Genomic DNA, 23,727 nt, shown 5'->3' with positions numbered 1-23,727 from the left:
CAATGAGAGGCTTTGAAGCCACCGGTCGGCCATATTGGCACTCCTCAGTAGGAGCAGTCCTCCATAGGAATGAATGGAATTCTACAGTATTTCAATTAAATGTTTTGAGGCCAAAATTACATTTATTTAAGTATTCTTTGTTGATGTAGCGGGGACAGTAACGTTAGAACTTTCTAAAAATTATATTTTTAAGGAAAATGTTTTTAGATATATATATATATTATTATTTTTATGTTTAGCTCACATAATATAATTTAAAAGTATGCATTAAGATTTCTGTAATAGAATAAACATGGCAAAAACAAATGTAGACATAAAAAAATGCATTTCTATAGCTTCCAAAATATGTTCTTTACAACGTGGGGGAGTGCCAAGATGGAGGCGCGGTGGCTTCTAAACAGAGCCCCGTTAGTCATCTAGTGTATATATAAATCATTGACTGGAACCCAGTATCTCTACACTGGTCATTCCCACTCTTTACACACTGGCTAAATCATGTCTTGCTGCTCTTTTGATTGTCTACCTACTCTTTTAGGAATGGTAAACGTTCAATGTGACATACATTATTCAGTAATGCTCTAATGTTTTTAAAAGTAGACGTAATATGAATCTCACTCACCAACTGGCTAATTGTCCTCCTGGACTGGCAAGGTATAGTTTTCTTTAACAACATTGTCTGTCTGGATCACTATCCCAGTCTAAAAATGTTCCCTTTTCATTAGCAAAACATATCTCCTGCTGACTCAATCCATTTGGACTGTCTGTACAGTAAATATACTGATTGGCTACTTCTGGATCGGCTGGCTGGTCTTTCTCTAGTCTAAATGCTAGCCTGAATTGTCTTTCTCTGCATTGCACAGGCCCTTGATAGTGCCGGGCAGCATGCCGGCAAAATGGTACTTCTCCTGGAAAATATGGCAATTTCTTTATATTGTCCATGTGCTCTTATACATCATAGTTCTATTTCTTTAGTCACCATAGACAAACATTACCTTTAAACAACAACAAATCTCATTGAAATGCCTTGAAATGACTTGGAATTGACCAGACAATAAAACGGACATAATGATCATAAGTATTACATAACTGAGTTATGAACGTTTGTAACCTCCAATCCTACACTTTTAACAACTGATGTAACATTGTTATAGGCATGAAATCGAGAGCTTGGGACTACAAGGTTCTATCTGCAAAAATATGATTCTGAGATAATTGGCTTCAAAGTTCCAAACCCTCATTGGTTTGAATGGTGTCAGCAACTTTTGAACTCAACAACAGGAATTGGAGTATTTAGAGTATTATATGGGTAGAGAACATTGAACAGAATAAGGCTATGTCACTAACTCAATTTGACAAAAATGGAGATAGAACCATATAGTCCCAAGCTCTCGAATTGGTACTGTAAACACATGAGCAACGCTTCATCATTTCTTTCTTTCATGCATCTTAACAGACTTTTACATCAGCTGGTGAAAGTGTTATGTCGTTCTTCAAAACGTTATTGTATCTTTATGCCTCTTTGTGTTAAAGACCCAGTTTTACAAACACATAATAATAACAAAATAAAATGATATTGTGCATTAAAAGGACACACTACTTTCAGTGCATTCAGAAGAGATACTGTACAACCTAAGACATACAGTCTCATTCCTGGTTAAGACCCCTTTTCACACTGCAATGGCTGGCTCATGAGGAGTTGTAACAAGAACCAGTTAGGCATGATGATCCAGGAAGCCAGTTAAATATTGTCTGATCGTACATAACAGGCTTCTACAGAATGAAGAAGCTCAGATTGATGAGGTGGAAATGGTTCACACTTACACACAATTGCACTCCAAATAAATATATCTATAATTTCTATGCATATTACATTTACAAATAGATCTGCCAATTTGATATGTGTTATATCTCTATAGTATTTTTTTATTTGTACAATAAAATTATCTTTTGAAGTAATTTTATCTTTTGAAATAATGACTTGAATTTGTGCAAACATACAACAATGGATTGTTATCTTTTTTGTTTGGTTTTTGACTCGTTTCGTCTAAACTGGTAAACACTACAAAATAAGTCTACCGTGTGATGGTCAGTGTGTCTGCTGTCTCTAGGAGTAGTCCTGGTCCTGCCTGTAGCCGTACGGCCCTCCCTCTGCCTCTTCCTGGACAAACTCCTCCTTCTTATCCCAGCCATCGGCCCAGCCCCCGTTCTGCGTAGTGGCACCGTACGTTTTGGCCGGACCGCCACCCAGGGCACCGTAACTCTGGGTGATGTCGCCCGTCTCCTCTGCCAGCTCATCCTCATCGATGAAGCCACACTTCTCGTCGCTGGTCAGCTCTGGGTCGGCCCACGGCTGCTTCTCTCCAGAGGCAAAGATGCCATAGAAGATGACTCCCCCATAGTGAACCAGAGCAGCGATGAGGAACACCCACTGCCACTCTTCTCGAGTCTGCATGGGGACAGATGGAATATAAAGTGTTTTATACAAAGTCACAGAGATTTGTAATTCTATCCGATAATGAATCTACATTTAATCATAATGTTTTATGGACTTTCCAAGGGTAACAGAATGTCTTACCTTGTTTTTTGTCATGGCACCTACGATCAATGGGCATACCATGCCAGACAGGGTGCCCACACCGTTGGATATGCCCATAAGGATACTGGCATAGCGTGGAGCAATGTCTAAGTGATTGACGTTGAATCCTGATGGAAAGAACGATCAGAATGAAATACAAGGTTTTAAGTGTAAAGTTACTCTCTATAAGACAGATCTCTAAGACAACAATTGATTAGCACTTGATTAAATAAAATCAAGGGATTATAGTTCTTGTGGTTTAACTAATTTCGCTATAACTTAGACCTTGATTCAATCAGTTTGAGCGTAAACCCGCTTTGGCCGACATCCGCATAGCGACTGTTGTTGGAGGTGTAACTTTAGTGTCACAAACCACCCCCTTCCTTATTATCCCCACCGTGTTAGAAGTTCAACACAGTGATATAAAGTTTAGGCTTCTAATGCATGTTTCCATGTTCATTTGGATGGGGGATTCATAGCCTATCAGTCTAATCGAGGTGTAGACAATAGATCATCACGCATTTGAGTGTTTGAACTTGTAACGCAGCTGCATGAACTTCTAATTATAAAGTCGTATTATAAAGTCGGTTGGTTTCGTACTTGCATCCAATGGCAGTGTCCACGATAAGCTAATGCAAGGAGCCGCTTGTGGATTTGACAGTTCTAACGCAGTTCTACCTCCGACACCGCCAAAACAACCGCTATGTGGGTGTCGGCTAATGCAGATCTGATAGAATCTAGCCCTTAAGGTCTCTAGAGCTTTTGCTCATTCTTGGTAGGTATTAAAAACTACCATTAGTAATGACCTTTTCTCTTTAATTAAGAACATGTGTCCCTTAATGGAGTACTAGTATGTGGATGTATCAAAACTACTGAAATATCCAAAACATAATATAAATGTAATGGAAATGAAATTGCGATGAAAAACAAAGCACCATGCAGCCATCTTGTTGCAAAGGGAGTAGCTAGCCAGCCAATCTCCTCCCCCACACTGAGTGTCCTCTGTAGCTGCACACAGCCAGCCTGTATGGCAGCTCCTCCGGGACTTGCGCTGAATTATTAAATACTCCAGGAGAAAGCCCAAGAAAAATGAGTAGTAGTGAAACCAAGGTCTGCCTTGGAGCCACAAGCATCAGCTGGAATAGATGCTTGAGGAATGTGAGAAATCGTCCTTGTTCCCTTTGTAGCTGGATATTACTAATTGCAAGTCCTTAACCACACTGCTAACCCTAATGCCTAACCCTAACCTTAAATTAAATCCAAAAAGCTACGTTTTGTTTACTTGAATTTTGACAATAGCCAATTTTGACTTTGCAGCTGGCCCATCTAGAGAAAATCGCTGGCAAGATTCATGACAATAAACGTCAACCTGCAATAAATAGTGGCCATTCTAGACAGAATCTACAGTGTAGTTTGGAGATTTGTTCTCTTTCTACACAGAGTAAGGGAGGAGTCTCCTACAGGCAGCTGTGATCTATACTGGCAGACTCTCTGATACCATGTATTTAACAGGCACTGACCTGATATTGCAAATCCACTGAAGCCCACAGCAAGGACCAGGAAGGAAATGGCCACCGCTTTGGTGTGGGAAAATCCCACTACCAGCAGCAACGTAGCCTCCATGCCAAACCCTGCAGAGACAGACAGTCACACACATGCTACAGTAACCCAGGGTCTATGGGCAATCACAGTTGCAATTTAATTACACAAATACACAGTCAGTCCCAAACAGAATTGTTTTGCTACAGTCATTGTATCACGATCATACAGATTGTGTAAAAACATTATTATTCTATCAAACACATTTGGATATACAGTTGAAGTCGGAAGTTTACATACACTTAGGTTGGAGTCATTAAAACTTGTTTTTCAACCACTCCACAAATGTCTTGTTAACAAACTATAGTTTGGGCAAGTCGGTTAGGACATCTACTTTGTGCATGACACAAGTCATTTTTCCAACAATTGTTTACAGACAGATTATTTGACTTATAATTCACTGTATCACAGTGGGTCAGAAGTTTAAACAGCTTGGAAAATTCCAGAACATTATGTAATGGCTTTAGAAGCTTCTGATAGGCTAATTGACATCATTTGAGTCAATTGGAGGTGTACCTGTGGATGTATTTCCAGGCCTACTTTCAAACACAGTGCCTCTTTGCTTGACATCATGGGAAAATCAAATGAAATCTGCCAGGACCTCAGAAAAAATATTGCAGACCTCCACAAGTCTGGTTCATCCTTGGGAGCAATTTCCAAACACCTGAAGGTACCATGTTCATCTGTACAAACAATAGTATGCAAGTATAAACACCAAGGGACCACGCAGCAGTCATACCGCTCAGGAAGGAGACGCCTTCTGTCTCCTAGAGATGAACGTACTTTGGTGCGAAAAGTGCAAAGCAATCCCAGAACAACAGCAAAGGACCTTCTGAAGATGCTGGAGGAAACAGGTACAAAAGTATCTATATCCACAGTAAAACGAGTCCTATATCGACATAACCTTAAAGGCCGCTCAGCAAGGAAGAAGCCACTGCTTCAAAACCGCCATAAAAAAGCCAGACTACGGTTTGCAACTGCACATGGGGACAAGGATCATACTTTTTGGAGAAATGTCCTCTGGTCTGATTAAACAAAAATATAACTGTTTGGCCATAATGACCATCGTTATGTTTGGAGGAAAAAGGGGTTGGCTTGCAAGCCGGAGAACACCATCCCAACCGTGAAGCACGGGGGTGGCAGCATCATGCTGCGGGTCTGCTTTGCTGCAGGAGGGACTGGTGCACTTCACAAAATAGATGGCATCATGAGGAAGGAAAAGGAGGTGGATACATTGAAGCAACATCTCAAGACATCAGTCAGGAAGTTAAAGCTTGGTCGCAAATGGGTCTTCCAAATGGACAATGACCCCAAGCATACTTCCAAAGTTGTGGCAAAATGGCTTAAGGAAAACAAAGTCAAGGTATTGGAGTGGCCATCACAAAGCCCTGACCTCAATCCTTTAGAAAATGTGTGGGCAGAACTGAAAAAGCGTGTGCGAGCAAGGAGGCCTACAAACCTGACTCAGTTACACCAGCTCTGTCAGGAGGAATGGGCCAAAATTCACCCAACTTATTGTGGGAAGCTTGTGGAAAGCTACCCAAAATGTTTGACCCAAGTTAAACAATTTAAAGGCAATGCTACCAAATACTAATTGAGTGTATGTAAACTTCTGACCCACTGGGAATGTGATGAAAGAAATAAAAGCTGAAATGAATCATTCTCTCTACTATTATTCTGACATTTCATATTCTTAAAATAAAGTGGTGATCCTAACTGACCTAAGACAGGGCATTTTTAATAGGATTAAATGTCAGGAATTGTGAAAAACTGAGTTTAAATGTATTTGGCTAAGGTGTATGTAAACCTCCGACTTCAACTGTAATTGTGCATGATGTGCTGAAGGGGCTCTCTCACCTCCACAGTTCATGATCTTCCTGACTGTAGTGGTAGACAGAATGTTCCTGCTGCGTAGGTAGTCAGCCAACTGCCCTCCGATAGGCACAATGATTGTCATCACCAAGTGGGGCAGGGCAGACACCATGCCAACCTGAGGACAGGAACAGTTGCAATGAACATCAACATAGAGGTATTAAAAGGTATTTAAGTCAGTTAGAGCCTAGCACAACATTTTCACACATCCCTCACCTAGGCCTTGAGTACCATACCCCAGCAACCCTGTTTGGTTAGGCTGGTGCCCTATCCTGGGAACGCTCCACTGGTCTCACCTTGCTTATCTCAAACCCAAACACCTCCTCGAAGTAAGCCGGCTGACTGATAAGCAGTAGGTAGAAGGTCCAGCTTCTGCAGAAGTTGGCCACGATGATTGCATAGACAGGCATGGAGGTGAAGAACTTTTTCCAGGGGGTCTTAAATTTCTACGATGGAGCAAAAGGGAGGAAAATACATGAGTTACCGGTGAAAGGGTAGCAGTGGTGAGAAAGAGAGAAACACAACATGCATGCAGTCTATAGAGAGTGCCTGTCCGCATATTCTGCAAGATTGATTGTATATTTGAAACAATTTAAAAGTAGGCTAAATTCTACAGCCCACACTTCTATGCAAAATATGAATTGTTGTTCAATATTTAGTTTATCAATAGATTATTGGGTTTTGGAAAGTATTCAGACTCCTTGACTTTTTCCACATTTTGTTACGTTACATCCTTATTCTAAAATGGATTAAATCGTTTTTTAATGACAAAGCAAAAACAGGTTTTTAGACATTTTTACAAATATATTAAAAATAAAAAAACAGAAATATTACATTTAAATAAGTATTCAGACCCTTCACTCAGTACTTTGTTGAAGCATCTTTGGCAGCGATTACAGCCTCGAGTCTTCTTGGGTATGACGCTACATGCTTGGCACACATGCATTTGGGGAGTTTCTCCCATTCTTCTCTGCAGATCCTCTCAAGCTCTGTCAGGTTGGATGTGGAGCGTCGCTGCACAGCTATTTTCAGGTCTCTCCAAAGATTCGATCTGGTTCAAGTCTGGGCTCTGGCTGGGCCACTCAAGGACATTCAGAGACTTGCCCCGAAGCCACTCCTGTGTTGTCTTGGCTGTGTGCTTAGGGTCGTTGTCCTGTTGGAAGGTGAACCTTCGCTCCAGTCTGAGGTCCTGAGCGTTCTGGTGCAGGTTTTCATCAAGGATCTTTCTGTACTTTGCTCCGTTCATCTTTCCCTCGATCCTGACTAGTCTCCCAGTCCCTGCCGCTGAAAAACATCCCCACAGCATGATGCTGCCACCACCATGCTTCACCGTAGGGATGGTCCCAGTTTTCCTCCAGACGTCACGCTTGGCATTCAGGCCAAAGAGTTCAATCTTGGTTTCATCAGGCCAGATAATCTTGTTTCTCATGGTCTGAGAGTCTTCAGGTGCCTTTTGGCAAACTCCAAGCGGGCTGTCATGTGCCTTTTACTGAGGAGTGGCTTCAGTCTGGCCATTCTACCATAAAGGCTTGATTGGTGGAGTGCTGCAGAGATGATTGTCCTTCTGGAAGGTTCTCCCATCTCTACAAAGAAACTCTGGAGCTCTGTCAGAGTGATCATTGGGTTCATGGTCACCTCCCTGACCAAGGCCTTTCTCCCCGATTGCTCAGTTTGGCTGGGTGGCCAGCTTTAGGAAGAGTCTTGGTGGTTCCAAACTTCTTCCATTTAAGAATGATGGAGGCCACTCTGTTCTTGGGGACTTTCAATGCTGCAGACATTTTTTGGTACCCTTCCCCAGATCGGTGCCTCGACACAATCCTGTCTCAGAACTCTCCGGACAATTCCTTTTTGCTCTGACAGGCACTGTCAACTGTGGGACCTTATATAGACAGGTGTGTGCCATTCCAAATCATGTCCAATCAATTGAATTGACCACAGGTACACTCCTATCAAGTTGTAGAAACATCTCAAGGATGATCAATGGAAACAGGATGCACCTGAGCTCAATTTCGAGTCTCATAGGAAAGGGTCTGAATACTTATGTAAATAAGGTATTTCAGTTTTTTATTTTTAATACGTGCAAAAATTTCGATAAACCTGTTTTCATTTTGTCATTATAGGTTATTATATGTAGATTAATGAGGATTTGTTTTTGTAATCAATTTTAGAATAAGGCTGTAACGTAACAAAATTTGGAAAAGTCAAGGCGTCTGAATGCTTTCCAAGATTAAATAGGCTATGATGTTACGCTCCTATCACACGGCAATACTGTAGCCTACCCATACTATCAAAATATTTTACATAAGGCCTCCCGAGTGGCGCAGCGGTCTAAGGCACTGCAGTGCTTGAGGCATCACTATAGATCCGGGTTCGATCCCAGGCTGTGTCACAGCCGGCCGCGACCGGGAGAACCCATGAGGTGACGCACAATTGGCCCAGCGTCGTCCGGGTTAGGGGAGGGTTTGGCCGGCCGGGATGTCCTTGTCCCATCGCGCTCTAGTACTCCTGTGGCGGGCAAGGTGCATGCACGCTGACGCGGTCACCAGTTGTACGATGTTTCTCAGACACATTGGTGTGACTGGCTTCCGGATTAAGCGAGCAGTATGTCAAGAAGCAGTGGCTCTCGACCTCTACCGAGTCCGTACGGGAGTTGCAGTGATGGGACAAGACTGTAACTACCAATTGGGGTATAAAAAATATATAGAGTAAAGAAAATGGCTGCTGTCAAAATTATCACATTTTATTGATATTGATATTGAAAAGAAGTGTGTGTAATTATTAATTATCTTTTTTTGTGAGTTTGATTTTCAAATTGTTTCTAGTAAGTGAATTTCTCAGGAATAGTTAAGTGAGTTGTAATATTTTTTTATAAATAAGAGCTTATCAAGAAATGTAGTGGACACCCAGATGCAACTATGTTTTTCCCCATTTGTTCATATTTACATCCTAATGACCACTACAGAGGACAAATGCACACTTACAATAAAAGATAAATAACCATATAAAAAAATACATATACAGTGGGGAGAACAAGTATTTGATACACTGCCGATTTTGCAGGTTTTCCTACTTACAAAGCATGTAGAGGTCTGTAATTTTTATCATAGGTACACTTCAACTGTGAGAGAAGGAATCTAAAACAAAAATCCAGAAAATCACATTGTATGATTTTTAAGTAATTCATTTGCATTTTATTGCATGACATAAGTATTTGATCACCTACCAACCAGTAAGAATTCCGGCTCTCACAGACCTGTTAGTTTTTCTTTAAGAAGCCCTCCTGTTCTCCACTCATTACCTGTACTAACTGCACCTGTTTGAACTCCGTTACCTGTATAAAAGACACCTGTCCACACACTCAATCAAACAGACTCCAACCTCTCCACAATGGCCAAGACCAGAGAGCTGTGTAAGGACATCAGGGATAAAATTGTAGACCTGCACAAGGCTGGGATGGGCTACAGGACAATAGGCAAGCAGCTTGGTGAGAAGGCAACAACTGTTGGCACAATTATTAGAAAATGGAAGAAGTTCAAGATGACGGTCAATCACCCTCGGTCTGGGGCTCCATGCAAGATCTCACCTCGTGGGGCATCAATGATCATGAGGAAGGTGAGGGATCAGCCCAGAACTACACGGCAGGACCTGGTCAATGACCTGAAGAGAGCTGGGACCACAGTCTCAAAGAAAACCATTAGTAACACACTACGCCATCATGGATTAAAATCCTGCAGCGCACGCAAGGTCCCCCCTGCTCAAGCCAGCGCATGTCCAGGCCTGTCTGAAGTTTTCCAATGACCATCTGGATGATCCAGAGGAGGAATGGGAGAAGGTCATGTGGTCTGATGAGACAAAAATAGAGCTTTTGGTCTAAACTCCACTCGCCGTGTTTGGAGGAAGAAAAAGGATGAGTACAACCCCAAGAACACCATCCCAACCGTGAAGCATGGAGGTGGAAACATCATTCTTTGGGGATGTTTTTCTGCAAAGGGGACAGGACGACTGCACCGTATTGAGGGGAGGATGGATGGGGCCATGTATCGCGAGATCTTGGCCAACAACCTCCTTCCCTCAGTAAGAGCATTGGAGATGGGTCGTGGCTGGGTCTTCCAGCATGACAACGACCCGAAACACACAGCCAGGGCAACTAAGGAGTGGCTCCGTAAGAAGCATCTCAGGGTCTGGAGTGGCCTAGCCAGTCTCCAGACCTGAACCCAATAGAAAATCTTTGGAGGGAGCTGAAAGTCCGTATTGCCCAGCGACAGCCTCGAAACCTGAAGGATCTGGAGAAGGTCTGTATGGAGGAGTGGGCCAAAATCCCTGCTGCAGTGTGTGCAAACCTGGTCAAGACCTACAGGAAACGTATGATCTCTGTAATTGCAAACAAAGGTTTATGTACCAAATATTAAGTTCTGCTTTTCTGATGTATCAAATACTTATGTCATGCAATAAAATGCAAATTAATTACTTAAAAATCATACAATGTGATTTTCTGGAATTTTGTTTTAGATTCCGTCTCTCACAGTTGAAGTGTACCTATGATAAAAATTACAGACCTCTACATGCTTTGTAAGTAGGAAAACCTGCAAAATCGGCAGTGTATCAAATACTTGTTCTCCCCACTGTATATTTTCTTTCACCCCAAACACTTGTTATGTTATGTAAAAAAGAAAATAGGAGGCTAATGTAACGTAACATACCATTGTAAATAGTGTCAGTGTCAGAGATTGCCCTGAGACCATGTTGTGTACTTACAGTAGCCAACATAGGCCTACTTCAATGTAAAATATCAACTTTCGACTATATGTTATAAACCGTGATGCCAATGGGATTACAAAACTTGAAATATATACAGTGCATTCAAAAAGTATTCAGACCCCTTCCCTTTTTCCACATTTTGTTACGTTACAGCCTTGTTCTAAAATTACATTATTTTTTCCCTCATCAATCTACACAGAATTGCCCATAATGACAATGCAAAACAGGTTTTTCAATTTTTTTTGCAAATGTATACAAAATAAAAAACAGAAATACCTTATTTACATAAGTATTCAGACCCTTTGCTATGAGACTCGAAATTGAGCTCAGGTGCATCCTGTTTCCATGATTTGGAAAGGCACACACCTGTCAATATAAGGTCCCACAGTTGACAGTGCATGTCAGAGCAAAAACCAAGCCATGAGGTCGAAGGAATTGTCCGGAGAGCTCCGAGACAGGATTGTGTTGAGGCACAGATCTGAGGAAGGGTACCAAAAAATGTCTGCAGCATTGAAGGTTCCCAAGAACACAGTGGCCTCCATCATTCTTAAATGGAAGATGTTTGGAACCACCAAGACTCTTCCTAGAGCTGGCCGCCTGGCCAAACTGAGAAATCAGGGGAGAAGGGCCTTGGTCAGGGAGGTGACCAAAAACCCAATGGTCACTCTGACAGAGCTCCAGAGTTCCTCTGTGGAGATGGGAGAACCTTCCAGAAGGACAACCATCTCTGCAGCACTCCACCAATCAGGCCTTTATGGTAGAGTGGCCAGACGGAAGCCACTCCTCAGTAAATTAGGCACCATCCCCCTACAGTGAAGCATGGTGGTGGCAGCATCGTGCTGTGGGGGTGTTTTTCAGCATCAGGGACTGGGAGACTAGTCAGGATAGAGGGAAAGATGAACAGAGCAAAGTACATAGAGATCCTTATTGAAAACCTACTCCAGAGCGCTCAGGACCTCAGACTGGAGCAAAGGTTCACCTTCCAACAAGGACAACAACCCTAAGCACACAGCCAAGACAACGCAGGAGTGGCTTCGGGACAAGTCTCTGAATGTCCTTGAGTGGCCCGGCCAGAGCTCGGACTTGAACCCGATCGAACATCTCTGGAGAGACCTGAAAATAGCTGTGCAGCGACGCTCCCCATCCAACCTGACAGCGCTTGAGAGGATCTGCAGAGAAGAATGGGAGAAACTCCCCAAATACAGGTTTACCAAGCTTGTAGCGTCATACTCAAGAAGACTCAAGGCTGTAATCGCTGCCAAAAGTGGTTCAACAAAGTACTGAGTAAAGGGTCTGAATACTTATGTAAATGTGATATTACAATTTTTAATTTTTAATAAATGTGCAATAAATTATAGAAATCTGTTTTTGCTTTGTCATTATGGGGTATTGTGTGTAGATTGATGAGGAAAAAATAGAATTTCATCCATTTTAGATTAAGGCTGTAACGTAACAAAATGTGGAAAAAGTCAAGGGGTCTGAATACATTCCGAATGCACTGTATAGCCTATCTTTTTGCTAGGCTACTAAGTCCAATTCAATGAGAGATGCGCATGGTAATTTGTTGTATGGCTACTTCAGGAATATGAACCCATCACGGCTAGATAAGGTGAGGAATTTATTCTGCAATGGATATGAAAATAAAATAAATAGGAAACTGATTCCTATGTCTATATGTTAGATTAAACAAATAAAACACATAGATTTTCACTCCACTAGCAGAGATGCGCATACGCATGGTCTAAAGTTTGCAGGGAGGTGAGCACATTCTCACAAGTTAGATTTTTATTAATGTCAACTTTTTTGGTGTGAAACTGGCGCATGCGCATTTAGGGGTATATTTTGTACTTACTAGCGGTTCATACATGAGGCCTCAGGCGAGCAGAGATCAAAACACGCCTAAGTAGAAAGTGGGGTATAGCACCATCTCCCAATTTAATACCATAGGAATTGATTTGAGGAGAAGTGGACTTTGAAGACTTTGAGAACTCTGTTCTAATATCACTCAGAAAATATATTGGCCTACTATAAAACTTTGTCAAATTTTCACACTGATTTTGATTATTTCACTGAAACAGAGAAGCAGGGCATGAGGTTAGTTGAGTGAAAGTTGTTTGAAACCCTTCAAACAACTTTTATTCAACCAACCTCAAGCCCTGTCCCTCACCTCAGCAGGGCCCATGAGCTTGGCACTCTCCCCGATGCTCTCCTCTATGTAGACACGTTCCTCCTGGGTGATGGTAGGGTGCACAGCAGGACTTTCATACGACACCAGGATCCAGAACATATACCAGAAGATCCCAAAGCACCCTGCACAGTGATATTGAGATTGTTACACAGGATAAATAAAATATGGGTTGTGGATTATGTAACTATTCCAGTCATTAGGGGTCCAAGCACAAAGCTACAGAAACCCTATTATAAATGTGTATTAATCGTGTCATTGTTGTATGTGGACACGTGAAAAGCTTAGATTGGCCTATATGAAAACATGAAATTCTTAACAGGCAGCCTGATCTTTCAGAAATCCCCCAAAGACTAAACCCCAGACAGAAAGGCCAAATTCATCTAGTCCAGGGAGAGATGGAAAATTATTGGAGAACAGACACACCAAAACATTGGGGAGAAATCAATGGTCTGGACGTCTGAAAGCATCAGCAACTAGCTTTAAAATCTCCTGAAGATGATGTACTATACTCAACATATTTTCAAATAGGTTGTTGGTTAAAATGTGATGAAGATTTTAAAAAAGAATTTAGAAAAGATTGGAAGCTATATAAAAAGAAAGAAAGAAAGTTGAAAACTCTATATATGCTCCCAACAATTGAATCGGTAAACCTAACCAACGTTTTGGCACGCAGTGCCTTCTTCAGGATGGGTGTGCATCAGCTCATGCTTTTTCCATTTGGAAGCTATAACATCGGCATGGAACTCTATCATACCATAGAGATAGAATACAGAGGACCAGCCTGAGTACTGCACCAGGATCCCTGCTAGAGGCATGGCTATGACAGCACCAGCATAGGAACCTGCAAGAGGAAATGGTAGAGAGGGGTAAGAGAAGAAGGAAAAAGGACATCTAAATAGTCAGCAGTACAACTACTGTACCTCTTGCTTCACTACCATAGTGTGACAGGTAAGATAAGATACTATTGAAAATAATATTTACCACAGAAGGAGGTGGTAGCCAGGCGACTCCTCTCCAGAGGGGGAGCCCACTTACTCCAGATCCCATGGCAGGCTGGGTAGGTCACTCCCTGGGTAGGTCACACACACCACAGAACCATGAGCAACTAAGAGTAGGTAACTGGTTTAAACTAAATAAATAAATAATACTGCTGCTATTATTATGAAGTTATAATTAATAAGATGGCCAGAAAATTCTGATGATCCTGCTCCTTATGGCAATAGTAATGGATTCTAGCGACACTGCTTAACACTTAGTTTTTAGCATTTTATTAGGATCCCCATTAGCTACTGCTAAAGCAGCAGCTACTCTTCCTGGGGTAAACACAAAACATAAAACATGACATAATACATGTACACAAGTACATCACAAGGACAGAACTACATACATTTTAAGTATACACGCTTTCTTACATTTATGCCTTCATAATCATGTGATTCATAGACACTATTGAATGCAAGTGCAAAACACTAAAATGGAAATGCAATAACAAGGAGGTGCATTGCAAATAGGTTGACACTTTTCGTTAAATTCCCCTGATGTGAATATAGCAACCTTGTTCTGCTAAATTCCCTTGACGTGAACAAAGCTACCTTGTTTCTATAGTTACCACCCTTAATAATGGATATCCTGGGGTAAAGCTAAGCATAGACTTTTTACAGTTACAACACACAATGGGTTAAAACATCTAATTAAAAAATAAGAATAAATGTTTTATTTGTCACATATAACTGCAGTGAAATGTGTTGTTTTACAGGGTCATAGTAGTACGGCGCCCCTGGAGCAAATTAGGGTTAAGTGCCTTGCACAAGGGCACATCGACACCTTGTCAGCTCAGGTATTCGAACCAGCGACCTATCGGTTACTGGCCCAACACTGTAACCGTTAGGCTACCTTTCCTGGGATAACATGTCATCTCTTAAACTGGTAAGCCTTTTGTTACAGTTACCACCCGCTATGGGTTTCATTAGGTAAAATACAACATTTATGAACATGAAATAACCATGCACTGAGCACAGACATCAATTCAACATCTAGTCCACGTTGGTTCAAATTACATGGAAACAACGTTGATTCAACCAGTGTGTGCCCAGTGGGCAGGCCTTAAATCTTGAGCCTTATTACAGTCTATCGCCCTTAACGAGATAGCTGAGATATAGTGTAATGTGTTACTGTACCCACTATGGGTTTCATTAAGTAAATGCAACATTCATTTGTCATCTTAACCTTGTCTTCTAATCTTTCTTCACATGTCCTTCAAATACTTCCCCCATTTTGGCTCAACTGATTAATACATATACATTTTTTTAAATAAAAAACACGAGGTTGCACAGAACCATTTTAAAGACTAATTGTAGGAAACTGTGTGATACAAATAAATGGTTTCAAACATAGATTGTCACAGAATAATGGGACAAATTGTAAACATAAGACATACTAATAATAGATTGGCCTACACTGAGCTGACAATCACTTGAGGAGATCCTACCAGATATGAGCTGGCATGGTTGTAAATCAAATATGATCACAAACAAAAACCAACATTCTCTTTTCATTGCCTTTTTGATTAACATTAATAAGAGACGCAGTGCGCTGAGCTAACTGATGAGCCTCTCATAACACTGACAATGCTGCTGCCATTAAATGTTAATTAGCTGCTAATTGGAACAGAGTGTGCTATTGGAAAATGCAATCTGCATGGACATGCTAGGAGGAGATTTCTCCTAGCTATCCACTGAACTGATCTGAGATCACTATACAGTGTATGGATCACTTTTAGGTCCTCCTGTATGCACATGGAATGTATACCACTCCCAACTTAATTCATTGTGCACAATTTACTGAATATATCCAAAACACTGAAGCCTTTCCTTACAGAGACAAAAACAAGACATAACCAGATTAGCCTTTGTCACCTGATGGCTCATTCAAATCAAGAGACAGACGTGGGCACTGGGCACAGATGTGAATTCAATGTCTATTCCACGTTGGTTCAACGTAATTTCATTGAAATGACGTGGAAACAACGTTGATTCAACCAATGTGTACCCAGTTGGGAGCTACTGGCCCAGTTTCACCTCAGCCATCAATGCCAAACATGTAGATGTGCTGTTGTTATTGAATTACACCATTCATTATCACAAGACATTCATCTGAACCCTATGTCTATCACTCACAGCCAATGCAGCATATAGCCAATTATTTTAAAATAATTATTGCATTGAAAGTAGTTAGTAATGAGTCAGGGCTGTGAGCATAAATACACATTTCCATTCTCTGCAAGATAATGGACAATAAAGTATTATTCTAAAATTCCATCTATGGTGTTCAAAATGATTCTCAATGGTTGGCTCTGCTGCCAGGATGGTGTGTCGGTTTAGCTGGATGTGTTGTAGCCTGCCCTTCAGTATCAACACGGCATCATGTTTTACTATACAAGGCAGCAGCTGCCAACATCTCATGTTTCACTATGCCTACTGGACAGTGGATTTATGAGCTGCTGATGTATCAGCACATTGTCTTTGGGAATCTGATTCTGGCTAGACCAGCATTTTCTTAACTGTGGTGTTACTACCAGAGAGCAGAGCAGATATGTTTCAACAAGTTTATTGGTTTATTCTGATCCCTATTAGCTTTTGCCGAAGCAGCAGCTATTCTTCCTGGGGTCCACACAAAAACATAAAACATGACAAGTAACAACCCACCGGGCACACACTGGTTGAATCAACGTTGTTTCCACGTCATTTCAATTAAATCACGTTGAACCAATGTGGAATAGATGTTGAATTGACGTCTGTGCCCAGTGGGAAAACACTGATACACTGATAGACAAGAACAGGCACACAAATGTAAAATACAACGATATACAAACAATACAACTAAATAATAATGTGCGTGTTAGAGTGTGTGTGTGTGTGTGTGTGTGTCATTTCACAGTCCCTACTGTGCCATGAGATGTTGTTTTATCCATTTATTTAAAGGTAATTTTGGTGTTTGCTTGAGTAATTGGAGATGGAAGGGATCATGGCTCAGGATAATACTGTGCATTGCCTTCAATTCGTTTAGGACTTGGGGACTGTGAAGAGACCCCTGGTGGCATGTCTTGTGGGGTATGTATGGGTGTCTGAGCTGTATGTTATTTGATTATGCAGACAATCTGGAATTTTCATCACCGTAATATTTCTCATAAAAACTAGAAGACAAGCAGTTAATCTCTCGTCAACTGTCAACTAGGAAAGACTGGCATGCATGTTGTTGATGTTAGTTGTGTATGTGCAGTTAAGGGCAAGGTGTACTGCTCTGTTTTGAGCCAGCTGCAGCTTTGCTAGGTCTTTCTTTGCTGTACTTGACCATATTACTGGACAGTAATCAAGATGGGGCAACTAGGACAGTTAATTTTTGTGTCAAAAAAGCAGAACATCTTTTTATAACAGACATAGAGGAGAGGAAACGACAAATACCCAGCTGCAGATCAATACAACAGTCTCACATTTCCCCAGGGTGCATTCTGGCTGTTGTACTGACTCTATTCCATTGCCTCTGATATACTGTAGCCTAATCATAATCGAAATGCCACAAAGGAAAACTGGCTATTTTCGAAAACGGTGCTATTGACAGGATAGGCCTACACAGGTTCTATTACAATTTGCATATCAAAAAGAGCTCTCCAGAAATGTGACTTTTTAATTAAAGAAGCCCTTACCTCCACCAGCCCTTGCAATATCCTCACAAAGATGACCAGTCCATAATGCGTCCGCGCCGCAGAGGGGATTAACATATTGAGCGTCGAGGTAAGGAAAATGGCTAGACCGAAAACCCTAAAAGAAATAAAAATATGAAAACATGCATATATAGTATGTCGTAGGCCTATAGATAATGTTCATAAACAATGTATCCAGTAGACCTAGCGATTTATTTTAGGTTTATTCATGTTTTGCCCAATTTATTATTCAAAGCGGGAAACAGAAATAGCATAGGCCTAGGCCTCTCATTGACTTCATGTTTAATTTATTAATCGCTGATTTTTTTATGGCCATTCTGGTTATATTCAGCAGGGACCCATCGAACATATCACAGTCCACACTCGGTTACTGGCTTACTATCAAAAATTGACTTAGTCCTATTCGAATAGGCTATTCAATATAATTTCTCTATCCCTTTTTCTAACGGTTATATAAGGCCTATATTCGGCCGGTTGGTTTTATTCTTCTAATCAAATTGCCAATCTTACGTCCAAAATATATATAATTTTCTTGCATAATTACAATATTCAAGACTAGGATTTTTTCATGTCAAGCATTAGCTAGTGCACCGTTAACTTTTCTATTTAGGTTAGATAGCAATAATTAAATTGGAGAAAGAAATTAAAGCGTGATGACAGGGAGTGCCGACAGCAGACTGCATTGGTTTGAGCGCAGCTGAGCCAGTGGAGGCAATCCCTAATGAATAACACGAACCATGGTTTTTTAAATTTTTGTCACGTTTTGTACACACCCCGAGACCCCGCCCCTCCCACAGGCACGCGGGGGGCAACCTCTAATCCGATTGAGGCAACTCGCTGGCACGAGACAGGTTGATTTGATTACATCTCAATGTCAATCAAGAAAGCATATAGACAATAAACATGTTATACATTATACAAATGGAATATATCTTACATATTTAAATAGCCTGCTCAACAAATAATAATATTGTATATACTCAACAAAACATTTTATGTTGCTAAATGGATTGTTTTTCTTCATGTCTATTAAGGGTATGAATTGCGATCACCAAATGATTATGGATACTACTATTATGAACAGTGGACCAAATATCCACTAAAATATATAGTCATTAAACCTAGATTTCCTATTATAATATCCTATATTTAAATGCTGCTCAGGTCTCATGTAGGCTAGGCCTAAACCTTATTTATAAGCCATGTTTAGTGTGCACCGTGCATATGAGCGTGAGTAAGCCTTTGGCGACGAGGACCGGGCTGGTCGCCATGCCCCCAGAATGCAGCAAATTAGACACGGCTCCCCCCGAGGACCTCATTAACAGGTGGCAGAAAGCCCTGTGGACCGGAGCTACACGGTCAAATCTCAATGGCCCTGCCAACGTCGGCGACTGAGCGTCTCCCTCCCAAATTAATTCCCCATTAATGGCCTTCTCCATTGCAGTCACAGTGTCACACTGGTTACTAGGCCTACCTACTGTCTGTTAAACCTTGGCTCGCAATATAGGCCTGTAAATCCTCCCTCTCATTCACAATGAAGTCCGAATTGTCGTAAAGATTTGAAACGTCCAAGTAAACGGCCAAATGTAGCCTATCCTTGTGGGATGCCATTGTGTCTGCAACATTTTCATACCATTAAAATATAGATTTTGTTTGAAAATTCGTTTATCACATAATTTATTCTGACGGGAAGAGGTGTGATAATAACAAGATGAAAACCGAGAATATATCCAGGCTTCAGTAGCCTGCATCCACATCATCATCACCACAGTTTATCGGAACAAACATATTGGTTACATCTCTTTATGACTAAAATAAATCAGACCTATTTTCATTTTTTTTCTTGAGGGTCGTTCATTTCATGGTGATACATTTTAGTAATCAATTGAATAATAACGAATAAATCCCATTTGAGACTGTGAGAAGGAAAGCGAACTTTTGTTAAAAAAAATATACATATATATATATGAATGTAGGCCTGCCTACCTGTTAGCTGCCAGTCTCGAGCATATGTACCCTCCCGGGATCTGCGTCACTATATAGCCCCAGAAAAACGAACCATGGATCATACCGACTGTCTCTGGGTCCCAGTTGAACTTTGCTTTCTTTCCAGTGAAATAAGAACAAAGACAATAAAATAAACCATTAAAAATCGATGAAACATCAAAATAAATCCTCTTCACATTCATAATTCCATTGTAATTCAATATAATAATTCACAAAACGTATAATACCGTATAATAACCTTAATAACCAAAGTCTATGGCTCTCATATCATAACAGGAAATAGGGATATACCGGTACACCATTTCGATGTGTAGGATACACAGGCTAAATACTGTGTTATTATGGGATACAGTAGTTTAGTTTGGTTGTGGCATACCTATCATGGCTGCACTGAAAAAGCATGGAGCAAAATTAATCTCGCTATCAAACCCATACATTAAGGGTAATGTTCCTTTGCTTATTCTTTCTTTGCAATACAAGGTCAGGTCAAATGTGAGAATATTAAGAGATCTCCAACGACTATTTTTAGGGCCGACAAATTATGGAGCAGGAGGGCGGTGACACGATGTTGACGTCAGTAAAGTGTGCACCACACACACCTCTGTGATGATGATCTTCCCATCTTTGTGTATCGTACTGTTGTTGACCATGCCCACGATGGCCACGCCCAAATTGCATCGGATGCCGAAGGAGATACAGAAGCCTAGACCGCTCATGATGGCGATGATGTATCGGCGGGGCAGCCCAAAACACGTGCAGTCGCACAGGGGTGCTTTCTTCTCCTGGGCCTCAGAGGGCCTGCCATCCTCTGTTAGTTCGATAACTTCACCAGTTCCCTGTCGCTTCTCCATCACCCTGCAAACAGCCAGATTAAAAATAAAATAAAATATCATCCAATTTCCTCGGCTGATCAGCCTCAAATTAATAGATTAGCCTACGTTTGATATTTGATTGTTATGCATAATAAAGGCATGTTAGTTTAGCAAAAATTCAGGCCTGTAATTATGTTAAATTATAGACCTACAGGCCTATATATTATAGCCTGTAGCCTTCAAAATATGGCCTGCATCATGTCCAATAATAGTATTTAAAATGTAGACGTTTTAGTAAATAAGGAAGGAGACTAATTTATATTTTAAAACCATCTTCTTCGGATAGCGTACTAAAATATCATTTTATTAGGTTATCTAGGTCTACATTAAATATCTTTGCCTATTCAATCCGCTGTTTTATGAGAATAGTGTATTCGCCCCAACGACTGGGGGCGCTATTTGATGAATCATAACCAACACGATTCAGAACATGACAACTAACATGATCTAAAACATATTTTAGATTTTTTCATTACACGAAAAGTCTACTTTAGCAAGGTAATTAAACATCTATTAATAGAAAATAGCGCTGTATGTTAGCGGAACCAGGTTCAATTTAATCAAATGCCAAAAAAAAAGCATCGTACACTGGAGCACGAAGCAACTGAAGATGCGTCCACCGCATTGCAGCAACCGCTCACCTTCACCCTCATTTGCATTCACGGATTGGGCAGTTGCTCATCTCTCCAGGCAAACATTCATGCAGCGGTTTCAAATGTATTTATGGCCATATGCACAATTAATTCGTTTACCAAAAATAAGCCCAAATAAAGCTTAGGCTCCAGTTCCAGTATTAGGCCTTTACCTAAAATGTTTTATGTGAAATTGGCATAAGGATAAAATGACAAGGAACTCTCTATCTTATTCACAACGGCACTATAACAGTGAAGATAGCTAATTAAGCACTCCTGTTTAGAATATACATTTGGAATATCAAAACTACTGCCCATAATGTGTCATTATATGAATTACATTAAGGTGATCATTTCGTTATGCCCAACGAAAAATACATATTTTTTACGCAATAACATGTAACTGTTATTTCATCTTTTTGCCTAGGCCTATCGAAGGAAGTAACAATGAATCGAAAAAAGAATATCCAAACCAAAACGAAATATATTAATTTAGAGCTTCAACAATACATTGATTGACAGTAGGCTACAACTACAAGCATCAGAATAGATGTCTGAATGAAGCCCTTGCCACTTAGCAAGAAAAAATCAGTTAGACGTTTAGGCTACTAGTAATAAATCGATACCCATCCCGTAAATAATGAAAAGAGATAAATAAAAAATACAGGAATCCCTCACACAACTACAGGAGGTTTTCAGTAAAATATTTAAAATATTACAGGGACCCGGTCACAAGCCAATTCCAAACGAAGATAACACTCCGTGGATTTTTATCTAATAGCATACATCCTAGGCTAGTTCACGGCAAATGCATTTCACAGCTATCTGTTTAATGCATAAATGTGTTATTGACTTTTTCCACATGCATCAAGGTCCTTCCTGCGCTTTCACGAGGTTATGCAGAATTGCAGAATTTTCCCACTACGTCTATTAGAGGCGTGACCATGACTGCAAGCTGTTTGAGATAAAAGTAACACACTTCTCGGCATGGGATAGGAACGTACAGTACAGTAGTGGTCTACTACCATTACACCACCATATTACACCACCATATTGTAGGCCTATCACTTGAAAATACAGAAATCATAACCAGCCCCATGTTTAAACATGGGCTAACCTGCATATAAAACTACATTTTAACACCTACTTGTACATCTGCCCCAGGGTCTTCGCCCCAAATTCCTTCATTCCCTCTTTGGCTCTCATCTTGACGGACTCCATATCCAAATGTGATGTTTTTCTCAAATATGTCTACTGTTTAAGCTTCATGTTACGGTGCAATGTGACCGAACAAACCCGTGGAGCAAGCGATGTATCTGATTCTTTGAAAAGAAAAGCAGACAAGATCTGTAGCCTATCACGCGTCGATCGCTGTAAAAACGCCTACATATGAGAGAAATCAGATGAGCTCTGATTCCCCATTCAGCATTATAAACTCATCGTTCGCATCGCGTACAAGTGCATGCAATGCCATCGCGATGAAAATCAACAGATCATTCCTAAAGCGAACGAAAGAGAAAAACGTTAGAAGCGTCTACGGTGATAACCATATAATTTAAAACAAAAAACAACCAGTAGAAGCGGGAACTAGCGGTGTGTGGAGTTGCTTCTGTAAACCACAGAGCTGGGCTCACGCGTCTCATGTGGAGAGCGCCAGCTTTTCTGACGTCGTGAGAACCTCTGGCTGTTCAGCACCAAGGTCAGCGACAGCCTCTTGCACACTATCTGCGCGTGGTGCACGCAGCATCTCCATGTCAGATCACCAGAGCAATGTTCAATATAGCCTACTGTCCTGAAAGCTATTGTTGTTACACTGTAGTCGACTGTTTTAGGGAGTGGTTCAGGCTGGAATAAGAAAGGACGGTTAGATGGTTTGATTGCATTTGGAAATCATAACCCTACAAAGTGTGAGGGCTATGCATGGTGACATACACACGCAAGTCAGTTTCAGTTTTACAACTTTTCCCAATATTTGTTTTATATCAGGCATGAAGCCTACATGTAGCCTACATAAAAGACTGTCTTAGCCTCCGGAGGGCGGTGCTATGGAAACCAGATGAGGGTGGATTCCCATCGAATGAGCTCTCGTGAAAACAGTAATCCATCAATAATTTAGGCATCCCCCCACATACACTTTCACCCACCTCTCTCTGCTTGCTCTCTCTCTCTCTCTCTCTCTCTCTCTCTCTCACACACACACACACACACACACACACACACACACACACACACACACACACACACACACACACACACACACACATTACTGTAACTATAACATCAAAGGGTAGAAGGGTACAATATGGAGGCTACTCCATGCGTATTCATTGGAGCAATGTTGCAAATAAGTCAAAAAACAATTAATCCACTTTTTCTGACTATTTCTTGAGACTTGCGGCTCCACCACAATTCATTCTGAAGTTGGGTCATTGTGAAATAATAAAATGTGAGAGCCAGACACCTTTGAGAGACACATGGAGATTCTGAAAAAAAGCTGGCAACTA

At 40.9% G+C, this 23,727-nt stretch overlaps 1 protein-coding gene across 1 annotated transcript; it reads right to left on the bottom strand.

Moving 5' to 3' along the window:
* Positions 1-428: 428 nt before the first annotated feature.
* Positions 429-22,977, bottom strand: LOC121556308 (vesicular glutamate transporter 2.1). Its single transcript, XM_041870225.2, has 12 exons — positions 22,371-22,977; positions 20,319-20,574; positions 19,699-19,817; positions 17,695-17,809; positions 13,974-14,061; positions 13,747-13,833; positions 12,972-13,114; positions 6,343-6,492; positions 6,032-6,164; positions 4,096-4,206; positions 2,576-2,703; positions 429-2,446 (listed from the first exon to the last, which is right to left on the bottom strand). Exons 1-12 carry the CDS (start codon positions 22,442-22,444, stop codon positions 2,105-2,107), a joined length of 1,746 nt encoding a protein of 581 aa, XP_041726159.2. The 5' UTR covers positions 22,445-22,977; the 3' UTR covers positions 429-2,104.
* Positions 22,978-23,727: the final 750 nt, after the last annotated feature.

The sequence above is a fragment of the Coregonus clupeaformis genome, unplaced genomic scaffold (assembly GCF_020615455.1).
Source record: "Coregonus clupeaformis isolate EN_2021a unplaced genomic scaffold, ASM2061545v1 scaf2048, whole genome shotgun sequence".
In the NCBI taxonomy this organism is placed as follows: Eukaryota; Metazoa; Chordata; class Actinopteri; order Salmoniformes; family Salmonidae; genus Coregonus; species Coregonus clupeaformis.
Note: the sequence above shows the minus strand (reverse complement) of the source record. Positions and strands in the feature narration are given on the sequence as shown.